General features: G+C 35.4%; 1 protein-coding gene across 2 annotated transcripts; it reads left to right on the forward strand.

The window, feature by feature from the left end:
- Positions 1-711: 711 nt before the first annotated feature.
- On the forward strand, positions 712-12,948 carry LOC131042366 (uncharacterized). 2 transcript variants are annotated; one of them, XM_057975687.1, is made up of 3 exons: positions 712-1,215; positions 3,576-3,634; positions 12,464-12,596. In XM_057975687.1, the coding sequence occupies exons 1-3, from the start codon at positions 867-869 to the stop codon at positions 12,464-12,466; spliced, it is 411 nt and encodes a 136-aa protein (XP_057831670.1). In that variant the 5' UTR covers positions 712-866; the 3' UTR covers positions 12,467-12,596. The 2 variants fall into 2 exon arrangements, with proteins under 2 accessions (XP_057831670.1, XP_057831669.1); XM_057975686.1 differs by lacking the exon at positions 3,576-3,634 and having other exon boundaries at positions 12,464-12,948.
- Positions 12,949-13,492: the final 544 nt, after the last annotated feature.

The raw sequence follows: 13,492 nt of genomic DNA on the forward strand, positions 1-13,492 counted from the left end.
ATAAGAACAATTTGTTGAGTTGAAGGTAAAACCCCCTTCCAACACTTCAAAAGCTTGTGTAACTAATCTCATATCTAGTGATAATATTTTCTCACTATCTTTTTCTCCTTTAAGAATCTCGATTCTTTAAGCATCAATTGAAAGCTATCAAACTTCACATCTTGAGATCTCCCTGAATCATCTACCCAAGACTGAGAATTGGAGTACCATCTCTTTTTGGTTTAAGCTTCTTTATCATTCTTGCATTTGGTGATTTTAAAAAATTGAGAATTTATTTTTCAAAGAAAAAAGATAGACAATTTTCTTCAAGTGAAAAATAGAAATTATAAAATCCACATCCACATTCTCAACATTTTTAGAAAGTTTAGAATATTTATTAATAAGATGTCCAAATTTTAAATTTTTTTTTTTTTTTTGACACTAATGAATCAAACTTTGGTAAAAAATTCTCCTATTTCTTAAACTTTGAATCTAAAGTTAAAAATATAGATAGAAATTTATAGCTTCACATATTCTCACAAAACTGTGCAAATATCAACCTAGTCTAATCTTTTGTAACATTCTCCAATGTCAAAAATTGATCAAAGGAATTAACTAAACCTTCTACCTATCACTTAATACCAACCACTTGTAATTATAAAACATTTTATCTCAATTGATAGAATATATAAATAAATGACAAGGAAACACAATAATATCTTAGCCCAAGCGGCAAAGGCACACCCATACACACTGATATACAAAATAAGGTGTTTGGCCAAGAGAAAAAAGCAGCAAAGAGCTGTGTTCTCGTCGAACATAAATTTCTTTAGCCTCTTGGCAATATCCAATACTGGAAATTCTTTCTCTGTAAATCTTCCTCCACCATGACAACAAACTTCTGTATTCTTCAGTCCGCATACCCATTTCCTCAACATTGCATTCTCTCCACAAATATAAAATCCACGCCCACCTCCGTCATATCTACTTTCACATTAACATACAGAACAATCTCAACCTCTGCACCGTTCAATTACAAGCACACTACAATTTGCGGAAGGAAAAAGGGAAGGATAAAAGCCAGGTGTGAACTGAATACAGTTGGTGATGACAAAGACACCACTGATACATCTTCTCCAAATAAAAAGGCTCGTGCAGCGTTAGAACAACTGGATTCACAGCTCTCGGCTCTTGCAGAGAAAAATACCTTTAAGGACCGAAATGCTGATTATCTTTGTAAGTTGCATTTCCTGCATTACAGAACTTTTTTCATATAAAAAAGTGGCAAATAAATTCTCCCTCTCCCTTTCTCTGTATATGCATATAGATTTATGTATTTATAATATATGAACAATTCTTTCATGGGTTCTCCCCTAACATATATATTCCTGCTGCTACCATAGTAGTGGCATGAACACGAGCTGAAATAGGATGGTCTTTCAAAAGCGCACGAAATAAAAAAGAATTAATCAAATTCATTAACGGTAATCAATTCAAATCTTATAGGGTTTGTATACCTCGTATTTGAAGCACACTTAGGTGCTTTCTGCCCTGGGAATACGGGGAGTCTCATATACTGAAAGTCATCTGTACACGAAAAACAGATCATCTGGTGGACTATAAAACACAACTATTCAATTAATTTATTTTTTAAGACAAATATTATAATTCAAAACTACCTGTAAGCGAATAAACACTTAGGGTTCCTAACAAGAGTTCAAATCCCCTGCAAAGTTAGTTCTAAATGATTTTTTATTAGCATTGGCTGCATTGGGTCACGTAAACCAGATATATATCAAGTAGGAACTCATTCCATTGATTCCAAAAGAAGCATTCATTGTAAATTAGGCCTATAACAAGTCTCACCGTATAAGCATTTAAAAAATGATATATACCAGAAACTTCAAATATGTTTTATAGAGAGATACAATCACATTGTAAACACAATGGTTTTAACTGTTGTATTTAAAGCTTACATAACTTAGTTGATTATCCAGGCCTAGAAATATAGATGGATAGGACCAACTGTAATTTGGTGCAGCAACAGTTTGAAAGAAGTAAACATAACTGCATTTAGCAGTAAAAGAGCCCAAGTATTATGAATACTCTTGGTTACCTCTGGAAAATAATAATCTTAATACAATTATTACAGATGCTGAAAAAGGGCACAATTCAGAAGAGAGGGATTCAAATCCTTGATATTTTCCAAACAATAGTGGTTCTCAAGTCAGGAGGCATCAACTACTGGCCATCTCTTTTGTCCTGACAGCTTGTCTTATTTTTCCCTATAAGATAATACTTGAATAAAGGGCTGGTATCATCAATACATATACTGTCTGAACTAAGTGGTCTTCAAGATCAGAGCCTTGAACCCCTTGACCATCTCTCCTAGACAAGAACTTTTCCTATTGCGTCAGAGGATACTTTAATATAGGGCGGTTATTTTCAATATACACCCACACCACAAATAAAAAGGATTGAAGAGATGACTTTTAACATCCCTTAGGCCTAATTGGTCTGTATCACATATAGATTTACTTGTAAAGACAATTGTTTTCACGGGTGTCTAGTTTTAGAATACTTTCTCCAAGCTTTTGTTTGATTCCCTCGGTTTAAGTTTTCATATACCGGGCTGTCTGCAAATATGCATGTTATTGAACCTTTTTCCATTATATGAGAGTCAGTTCTAAAGGAATTATGCTTTGCTTGCAAAACAAAAACTTACACAGTTAATTCCAGAAGATTTCTAACTAATTTTCATGGACTCTGGAAGAATGACATTTCATTAACGATATCACGTTTCCACTTTCCATATTGCTGTTCAATGTTTTTCTGGATTTGATGCAAAAAGATCTAACACAATCAAATCCAGAAAAACATTGAACAGAAGGACATTTACTAATTCTAAAAGAATGCTGATAATAAGTGAGGTAGATAAAAAAGGGGGCATGGAGAGAAAAAGGAAAGAGGGAGAGAGGAGGGACGAAGGGGAATGGAGAGATGGCACGAGGGGGCATGGAGGGTGGAAGGGAGGGATGGGATGGTACGAGGGGGCCATGAAGTGAGGGAGGAAATGGCAGGGTGTTCTGACGAATAGAGTGGGAGAGAAGGGCTGATGATGGGTTTGATAGTGTCATTCCTTAAAACGTCTGTCCATGCTCATGTTGTGAAACTAAAGAAAAGTTCTACTGAAAAATTCGGTAAGTGGATAAAAATGTCAATTTATGTACTTTTCTCGCTGATGGTGTTGAGTTCAATGTTAAAATTGTATTTTAGTGTGGAAATGTTTATATAGGTACATCTTCATTGGGTGTCATTTGGCAAGTTTTTATTTAATTGTTGAATTTTGGAAAGAAATCTGTATCACAAATTTTCCAAAAGATTGTTCTCTTTATATTATGGTTTGCAGAAGCTTAAAGTCTTTAAAATCATTGTTGTTCACCAATTTCTGGGACTGCATATCAACTATGTACATTGTATATTAAGGTGGTCGGTTCAACAAATAAAACAATTTAATTCTTCTTGAAGCCTTTCTCCAATATCTAAAATCCATCTATTTAGTTTTCCTTATTCATTTTTTCTTTTGAATGTTGAAGTGAGCGGCAAAGGTTATGTTGTATCTTTATGCATGTTGGTCAAAACAGGGGATTTTAAGGTTAGCCATTCTTAATCTATAACTTTTTTTTCTGTGTAGCATTACAAGGTTGTTCATCTGCTGGTTTTACAGTGGAGGTCATTCTACAGTGTCTACTATTAATTTATTTTAAGGATTTCTATCCCTCTCAGAAGATGTTTAAAGTGTGAATACATTCCCTTTCCTTCTTTTTCTATTTGTATTGATTTAATTTCATCGTATGCATTACCAGTGTAATAGTTACAACAGTTGGTGCTAATGTTGATTGCTGTTCACTTGAATAGATTGGAGTGAGGAAACTCCCTACAGAAAGCAGAATGGCTTTTTTTTATATTTTTATTTTTGTGATAGATTACTTGAAGATCTATTAAGGGCTATTCTTTCTTAGGTCAAGTGCTCTCTTTCTGGCCAAGTCCTAGTGTGGGTTGAGATTTTCAATAATCTTTCCCTAATGAAAGATAGAGGGTCACCAAACCCTTTTCAATTTGAAACTCTTCCCCTGTACTAGTCAGTTTCACAATTCTTGAAAGTTCAACACACCATAAACTAGAATTATGCTCTGAGACTTTGGATTCCCAATCGATATGAATACTCATTCCTCTTTTCAAGATAGTGTGCAAAGCACCCCAATGTATAACTGTAATTAGACAGAATAGGTCTGATCATCCCAAACTCACTGAGTGATTGAGAGTCACAGTTGTGATCAAGAATTGTGTGACTAAAATGTTCTATGAGAGAATTGTTTATGGTTATTTGATTGAGTAGTAAAAGAATGCTAATCGTAATCCATAGATTATGCATTTAATTATAAAGTTAAATTAATCCTATATGACGTACAACAATCAAGAACTGTATAGGAGGTGCAAAGCAATGTAAATAGCAAATGCTGGGATATTTTCTTGTCGAGATTGTGTGATATGCCTGTATAGTATTACTTCTGTTCTCACATGCTTTATAAATTTCAAATTAGCTACCAGATTAGCCAAGTTTAATTTAGTAATATTTGGATTAATAATCATAGGAAATCAATCAATTGCACAGAAAGCTAACATTCAAAATATAAGAATTTTATCTTCAACGATACTGGGAAAGGTCAAAAATGTGAAATTGATTAGTTTAGACCCTTGTTAAGAATTATTATGACAGAATTTTATCAGAGCTATTCGCAATTTAGAGATATTTTGAGGTCAGAGCTACTGGGGTTTCTTGGTGGTCATCTGCAATCAGCAGTCGGTTGTTGCTTGTACTCTATGGACATTACAATGCTAACTGGCTTACTCAAGGTCTTAGTATTTATGCCATGGCCCTATGGACTGAATAGAGTAGATGCTTCTAGTTACTAGGCAATGGACTGAAAACAATTACCAATAAAGTCACCACGTTGAACCTATGATAGAGGAATATACCATGATGATGATTGAGTCCTACCTTGTGGCTGCATTCTTCTGTGAACACAACACAAGGGTAGGGTGGAGTATCATCCATCTCAAATCCACTCCTTGACACACTCAATGATATTCACAACACCAAGGGAAACCTATGCAAGAGGCAAAACTACTAAGAGATATTACACCTCAACTAGATAGAGCAATCATGGGTTACCTACACTCATGGTACACTTACTGATATAAAAGTAAGAATTATCCCAACCAAGGACACCCAAACACAAGGGGAAAACCTTCACAAGAGGTTGTTCTACTAGGAGGTACAAGCTTTCCATTGACTAGAATGATAACTAGTCATTTTTTGCAAAGGCACACTTCCCAATGCAAAAGGGTATATTTTTGAATCAATTACACCTATCAACCAAGTGTTGACATGGGAAGACTCGATAGGAATAAGGGAACAACTTACATATGCAAAGTTCCCTTGGAAAATGATTGGAAGTGCCCTTTGTTCAACAAATGGAGGATGAAAGCAAGTAAAAAGACACCAAAATGTGAGAGGGACAGTAGGACATGGGAAGGACTCTAGTGTAGTCCCAAACTCGCGTTGTAGTCTTGGTCTAGAGTTGTAGTGCAAGTTTAGTTTTAGTATCTAGAGTCAGAGACTGAACAAAAGGTTTCTTAAGGATTCACACTTAGGACCTCATCTCAAACATTTTACTATGTTTCAATAACATAGGAAACACTTGAAAAGCATCTACAAACTACTAGAAAGCTGAGGTGGACAAATAGGAGATCATTCTTGATGACATAGTCCACTCGATCTCCAAAAACATGTGCAAATAGAAGATATGCACTCCCAAAATGCAAGAAGATCAACAAGAGATTCCCAAAATGAATCCAAGGACATAAGAGAGGAAGGGGAAATGCTCACAACACACCCCACTCATTCTTCCTTCTCAAGGGAAACCAATGACAATGAAATATATTATGCATAAGGAAATAAGGATTATGGTAAATGAAATATTGTGCTAACTAAACAAAAACAAATATGACTTTGACACAAATAAACTAGCTAAGCTATTGAAATGACAAAGAAGAAAGCAAGGGCATCCTTGATAAAATGGGTTGACAGAAGCATTGAAGACTAGAGAAGCAAGGTACAAGTCTTTTAGATTTGATTAGAAAAATACGATAGAGTATATCATAATGCAATCACAATAATACCAGTGTGGTAGTGACCCAGTACAAGAAAAGTGAAGTGTGCAAAAATAGGAGATTCAGCCTTAGGAATCTGAAATAGAAGTTTGCAATGGAGACCGCACTTCATGGTAGTGTTTGCTACAATATGGTCTTGGCCCTTGATTGCATAGATAAAGAAACTTTCACACAATTTTTTCCTTGCCTTACCGATCAACATATTGCTTGCAAAATCTAGATCTAGTGCACTTGCAGAAAGATATAAGAGTCGAAAGCGATGGATAAGATAGGAATAATTGATTTGGCTACTTGGGAGCCTGCCTTAGTCTAGGCCCTAGGTGGTCTTTTTCGACCTCAATATAGCAACAAAAAAACGTTGGAGTGTGTGACCCCTAAGTGTGTCTGTCTGTGTTGTGTGCAAGGTATTGCATCTGCCAATAAAATCCTATGTGATGTGTGCTTGGATAAATTGATAACAAAGGAAATGCAAGGTAGTGGCAATGGGAGGAAAGTAAAGTTGGAGTAATGGCTATATAAGATGAGTTGGGGTGCAGTTAATTACCAAAATTTGAATAGGGCCCATATTGGCATCTTGGTGAGGGAATTGAGGCTCAAAAACAAGCAATGTGCATCCTAAACCATACTAGGTTTGTGGACAATAAAATGAGTGTGCAATATAGAGTAAAAATTGCAAAGTAGGCAATTCCTGACTTTACACCTGAATCGTTAGATTGGATGGTGATGACTGCAAGATTTGTTAAGAAACTCTGGTTCCTTTGAAAATCGCAAATGCATCAATTTCCCCTCGGTTTCAACCTAATCTTGATGTTCCATCCCTAATTAGGATCAAGTTGGGCACCTGGCTGTGCTGCCTAACTTTCTTACACCTTCCATTGCATCTTCTTGATTGAGTTGTAATTTTCTCAAGGTATGGTTGATACAGATCTGTGCATCAGTCCCTTTCTTTCCTGTATTGTTGATCCAATGTTACATAAGTAGTGAATTGCTGTTTTACAGTTGTAAAATCTCATCTACATCCTTTATGCTGATTCCATGCTTTCATACTTAAAATATATCTCATGGTACTCAAACTCATGTATATGCATTCTTAGGCTGATGAACCTGTTCCCATAGCAGAAGTAGATGTCATAAAAGCTGAAATTGATCGTTTACATTGATCAAATATATATAGCTATGTGAAAACTGAAAACAATGCCCTGTATCACCATGCACAACAAAAATCCATTCTCTTGTAATAGTAGAATGTCCAATCACCCATACCATCAATGTACAACAACTAAAAATGCAAAGAAATTTAATTCACAACACAATGTAGGCAACCAAATGGGACAATGCTATGATTCACTCTAGAGAAACCCAATGTGAGTAAATATTCTAACAATGAAAAACTTATGCTTCGTTAATATTTATGGCCTGGCAAACAAATTCAAAGTGCTAGCTCTCTTAGAGAATGATAATTTACAAATCTTCAGCTCTATAACTTACTGCATTCTCTTCTAATTCTACTCACCTATGTCTCAACTTTGGAAGGCACTGCACCCTTCCCATGCTATTCTTCTCATTCTACTCCTCTGCTTAGAATACCCATACAACAACCAGTGATTAATCGATTGCAATGGTTAGATCAGTGGGTGGATGCTTCTCACTTCACAAAAATTCCCTTTAAAGTGTTTGTACTGATGTTTGGACTCTCATTCTCTTTTTCAAGATTCTTGAATTGTCTATTAATCTTCACTTGTTGAAATTATCCCTTTTATTTCGAACTAATTCACTACTTGCAGCAGATCAGTACAGCTACTTATCTGCCCAAACTGCCAGTTCGAAAAATGCAACTACTAGATCATTTCCAAAGTTTGACTAATCATACAGATGAATGTTGGCACAAAATTAATGGTAACCTTAAGGGTGAATTACTCTTGCCCTCACCAGATTTCAAGTCATCTGGGCATTATTATGCAAAACGTAATTCTTCTGCGTAGGGAGAGAGTGGACCTTATAGGCTGTCCAACCGGAGGAAAAAGACTGGAATCGATCCATTAATGGGGAACCCCTCAAAACCAGCTTGGGCCCTACTTACTCTGGTCGGTGCTGTCGCCGTTTCTAAGATCGCCCTGAGTTGACATTGGTGCAGCTGGATACCTTTTGTTAGTTAAAAAAACCATTAAACCTTTTTGGATCTCCACGAAACTTCATAGAATAATTCTAATGCATGTGCATTAGATATCATGGCCTTTTGTGACCATTACTTCTAGAAACTTCTATTAAACACCATTAGGCACTAGTAGTCAACTAGTTGTTCTCTGGCTATTCACCACCAATACATTCTAGACCTTGCTCAAGCCTGAGAAGAATTTTGTCCTGATCCCATGATTGATGGTTTGTGATTGACCATATCTTGGTTGTTGATGGCTTCTTGAAATTCACTTTCTGCTTCTTAGTAGCAATTGCAAGGTATATGGCCACTGTTCTTAAATTTTGTGTTGGAAAACTTATGCTTCATGTTCCTTACTGATAATGTTTAGTAACATGTGATGTTGACATCCATCATCATCAGGATCACATGAAGTCCTGCATGTGCAATTTTTTTCCTTATTTCAAGTAGTCCTTGCAAACATTTCTTCGTTTCCTGAACTTGCACTCTACAATCAATTGCCCAAGAATTATTTTCAGTCTCTCTCAATTGTGAGCCCTTCTTGGTCTAACCATTTCTCCATGGAAACTTGAGATAAACTTTTATTTAACAAGTATCCTTAAAGAAACCTAATTTATAAAAGGGGAAATATACCTATTACCATAAGAGAAAACATCTTGCGAGTCTAATGAATTTTGTATGACCCCATTTTTGCTTTGGACATTCCCTTGAAGAATTGACAACGAATTCAATCCACCGTTATGCCTTTTTGGGATTGATCTTTATAAATTTATACCCTATTTCGTCTGAAGATTATTTGCATTAAGTTGATATGTGTCAATCACCAAGAAAATCCACAATAGTGATGAGGGACCATTCCTATACCATCATCATGTGGTGACAGTATATACCTTATTTACCATACCTTTATTTGAAATGATGCCCCTGTCCCCATCCCCATTTCCAAGCTCAAACCCGTCATCTCTAGGTGATTATGAAGTACATTAATTCTTGTCAATGTGACAATTTCTTGTTTAAATAACTCCACTTTGATCATTGCTGACCTGCAAGCCAAATCTACAGAGTATCTTTCAATTCGGTTCCCTGTTTAGAATAAGCTTGTAACAGCACAAATTTGCACAACTGTGTAGAGTGAATAAAGGCAGGCTACTAGCAAGGATGCATAACTAGTCAGTCGTGCCTTGTTTTAGAGAATCTGATTTAGGTTTAGCCTTGGCTCTCATGACAATGATGTCAATGTTAGTCTTCATTTGACCTCTAATAAAGTTCCATCTTAGCTCAGGATATGCCTTTGAAACGCTATCTATTCTTTGAGCCTGCGGCTAGCTAGTGGAGGATAATGATCCCCTTCTTCTCATCTATTAGAATATGTCTTAGGATATTATCATGTCTCCCAAGTCTGTGGTAACTAACCAAGGTGGGCATTATTCTCCGTATTCTTCCCAGGGGATATTATCTTAAAAAGGGTGGCAAAACATGATGAGTTGGTTGAATTTTAAATTAGTTAAGCTAAATTCAAATAAGAGACAACTTTGACTGTAAAGGACGGGTTTGGTGATTGAATGTATTTTATCCTATTATTGTACAGTCTCTGAGGAAGAGGGAGACCAGTAATCTCTCCTCATGTGTTAGGAGTGACACCTTGGAACTCCTCCGTGCAGAGATCCTATAGTCCTTAGAGTAGTGTTCTCTAATTTATCATTATTTTCATCATTGTTGAGTTTGGAAGCCATTCACAGGCATGGTAAGCATGGCCATAAGTTTGTATGTGGAGGCCTGAACAAGTAATAGAGAGCAGTAAGTCAGAAGACAGAAAATATCTCCAACTTTTCTGTAGGGACAGTATACCCGCACTTCACATACTAATGCATTTTTCATTCATGAATGATAAGTTATGTGTATAATAAGGAAAACTTAAGAGGGAAAGGCTGAAAGCATTATGTACCAAACGGAGCTTAACCCTTACTTGTGAAGTCTTGGGGTGTAAAGTAAAATTGTGCACACTAGTGGAAATGGAAGACATGAGACAGGGTGATTCACTCTGGTGAAAACATTGATACCTCATAGAAGTGATTCTATTGAGATTTTTTTTGTTCATTGGACTTTTTTAGTACCCTAATTAATGTATTTAAACTTTAACATCCCCCCTCTCTCTAGTACTAAGATCACTTGAAGTTTTGTGTCAGCATTGTGGACCAACTCTACCTTCTGGTTGTTATGTATGTGATACCCATAAGTTAAAAAGCTTTTTAGTCTGGTTCAATTTCCCTATGATGGAAATTTGTTCATTAATGCTCTCCTTTCTCCTAGTCCTTAGGTAATCCTTGGGTCACCTAATGAGTGTGGCATAGTGTTTGAATCTCAAGTCTCACTAACTCAAAATGAAAAATGAAATCCTTGACCAAGAGATACCATAGATATTTACGGGATCTAGTGAGTTGGTAACTAGATTCTGTGATGTTCCTTCCTGCAACCCTTCGTTGATGCCTAGAAGGTCCATTCCAAGAACTTAATTGCATTGTCTGACATCTTCAATAAAATTGCATTTCTATGGTAATATTAGATTAGCCTCCAGATATAGTTTTTTTAACTTGTGAAAAATTCATTCAGGTACAAAGTGATTGTCCACAACCACTGTGATTTTTTGCCGCTGTTGTTTGGCTTTCAAAATTATTTCATGCAAGACCACACGTTGAAACCAAGCCTCATCAATAGTGATATTTTTCATGTCTAATGTGGTTGAGTTGTGTGCATTGCCCCTGGAATTTTTTCTTCTTGAACTTGTTTTGAATGGAATTATGAAATTTGTGAATAGCTAGGCCAAAGTAATTATTCTTTTTATGAATATCAAACAAAGGCTATGAAAAGCCAACTAAATTAATCTTACAGATTGTATAGGATAAACCAGAAAAAAGCATCTTCAGACTTTTGGTGCCATGCAATTATATGAATACAAGTAAATGGAGTCTTATTTATTAGAATAATGAATACACGGAGTTTGAGAGAATTGGATGTGCCCTTCAATGAGCGTAGCTTGCTTTTATTATTGAATGGAGAAATTACATGGTGGTTGTAACTTGGTTACCTAACTTACCTCGTAGACATAACTAATGGTGTTATTACAAAATTAACGTACTTTATTTAAGATAATTAGTCTAATATTAAACTATACATAATACCCCTATTGACTAAACCAAAGACAACTTCAAGATTGTCCTGAAATTCGACAAAGAAATAGTTCCAAGAGGTATAGTCATTATATGGCCATATCTGAGTGATATGATATAATTCATGTAAGGCAATCGAACAAGTTTATTAAATTGCACCAAGCTCTTGCTTCAACTTGTCCATATGCAGAGTAGTGGTACAGATGTTACCATTGGGAAACAAATATCACCTGTTAGATTGACCAACTGCTCCATTAGGATTCGACATTCTGGCAACTTCATCTATAGCCACTATATCAAAACCACTACTGAAAATAGTAGTGAACACAATCTCAGCCTCATTTGCAAAATTTGCCTAAATATTCAATTGGGCTTCTTCCTTGTTAAATTTACCACTTAGATGGAAAACCTTTCAAAATAAAAATACAAGACAACTCCACCAGAACTTTATCTTGCTTTCTACCACATAAGAACAAGATATATCATTAACTAAATGGTGTTACTACATCATTAATATACATCACTCAACATAAATAGTCTACCATTAAATATTTTCTAATATTACTTGGATGCAGAATGATCCTTAAACTCATATTTGATCTTAAAATGCATGTTTCATGATTTTATGGATCAAATGAAAAAAAATATAAAAATATTTAAAGGAACAAGTCCATGCTTAAGAAAAGTAAAGCCTGTAAAAGAATCTTTCTAAGGAAAGGAATTCCATTAGTGAATAATATTAAAATATTATTCAGCTTTTAAACTTTGTTTCCTCTTGTCTATTATTTTAGTATTACTATACATCTCTGCATTTAAAATTAACTGCTTAAAATCTTTGGTTATAAATTTTATTCTTTTATGTGGTTTTCCTTAATATCTGTATATGATTTGTAAGGGCTGATATTTTCCTTGTGAAATGTCTCAGTAAGTAACAAGGAAAAGACATTCAAGGAAGCTGGTATTGGCAAGGTTGACTGGCCAGAATTTAGCCCAGGTTTTCTTGCTTTCACAGGCATTGGTCTCCTCCTCCTTACATTGGTTAATAATATACTATTCAATGTCTTCATTGCATCATCTGCGAGAAAAACTCCCTCAGCCCCTTATGCTTTTGATGTTGCAAAATCACGGTTTGATTACAAGGTTGAGTCGCCAGAGGCACCACCATTAACTAATGGAAGCTGAATTTTGTGCATATGTAAGATACATGTCTTATCCTTATGAATATTTGATTGGAAAAAAATATCAGCAATATTCAATTTTCTTCCTTCTAATTTTGGGATAGTGTACACAATATATTTGGTCATCTTTATGTCAGTGTCATCAAAGAGTTGAAGCAGTTTGTACATTTGTTATTTTATTGCTTTTATTAAATCAAATGATCAGAGAAGTCAGGAACACATTGAAAGTGTACTCAATCTTATTGGAGAAACTCAGTAAGAATTAAAGCACCACCAAGATCTGTACTGGAGAAACTGATTAAAGGATTTAAACAAGTTTTATTATATTTTTTAGCTTGTATGGATCAAATAATTAGTGAAGCCATGATATTTGACCGTTGGGGGAGTGCCAATGGACACATTTCTAATGCACTCAATCTTATAATAGAGGCTTGCTTGAAAAAAGTAAGGATCACCAATATCTATAGTAGAGAAACTACTAAGAGGTTATGTATCATCATTTGTTTTTGACCATTGGATTTTGGATGCAATCAATCAGAGAAAATTTAATTTGGTTTATTCAGGTTTTTGAGAAAATTATGTGTCCAATTCTAAGTGATATTGTTTTGATTAAGATAAACACGGGAAGGGGCCGGGCCCAAAATGAAAATTACAAAACAGCCAGATCGATCAACAGAACGAGTCTCACCAGGAGTGAGACCCAGCAGAACAAAAGCAAAAGCAAATGAAAGGACCCGAAACCTTAATCAAAAGGATCAAAAGGAAATGGGAAAAGA

Source organism: Cryptomeria japonica, chromosome 5 (assembly GCF_030272615.1).
Source record: "Cryptomeria japonica chromosome 5, Sugi_1.0, whole genome shotgun sequence".
Lineage (NCBI taxonomy): Eukaryota > Viridiplantae > Streptophyta > Pinopsida > Cupressales > Cupressaceae > Cryptomeria > Cryptomeria japonica.

Excerpts from the sequence above, each read along its gene's own strand:
- LOC131042366 (XM_057975686.1), top strand. The coding sequence starts at position 867 with ATGACAACAAACTTCTGTATTCTTCAGTCCGCATACCCATTTCCTCAA. Across the intron at positions 1,216-12,463 it reads CCGAAATGCTGATTATCTTT|TAAGTAACAAGGAAAAGACA; the intron begins GTAAGTTGCATT and ends GAAATGTCTCAG.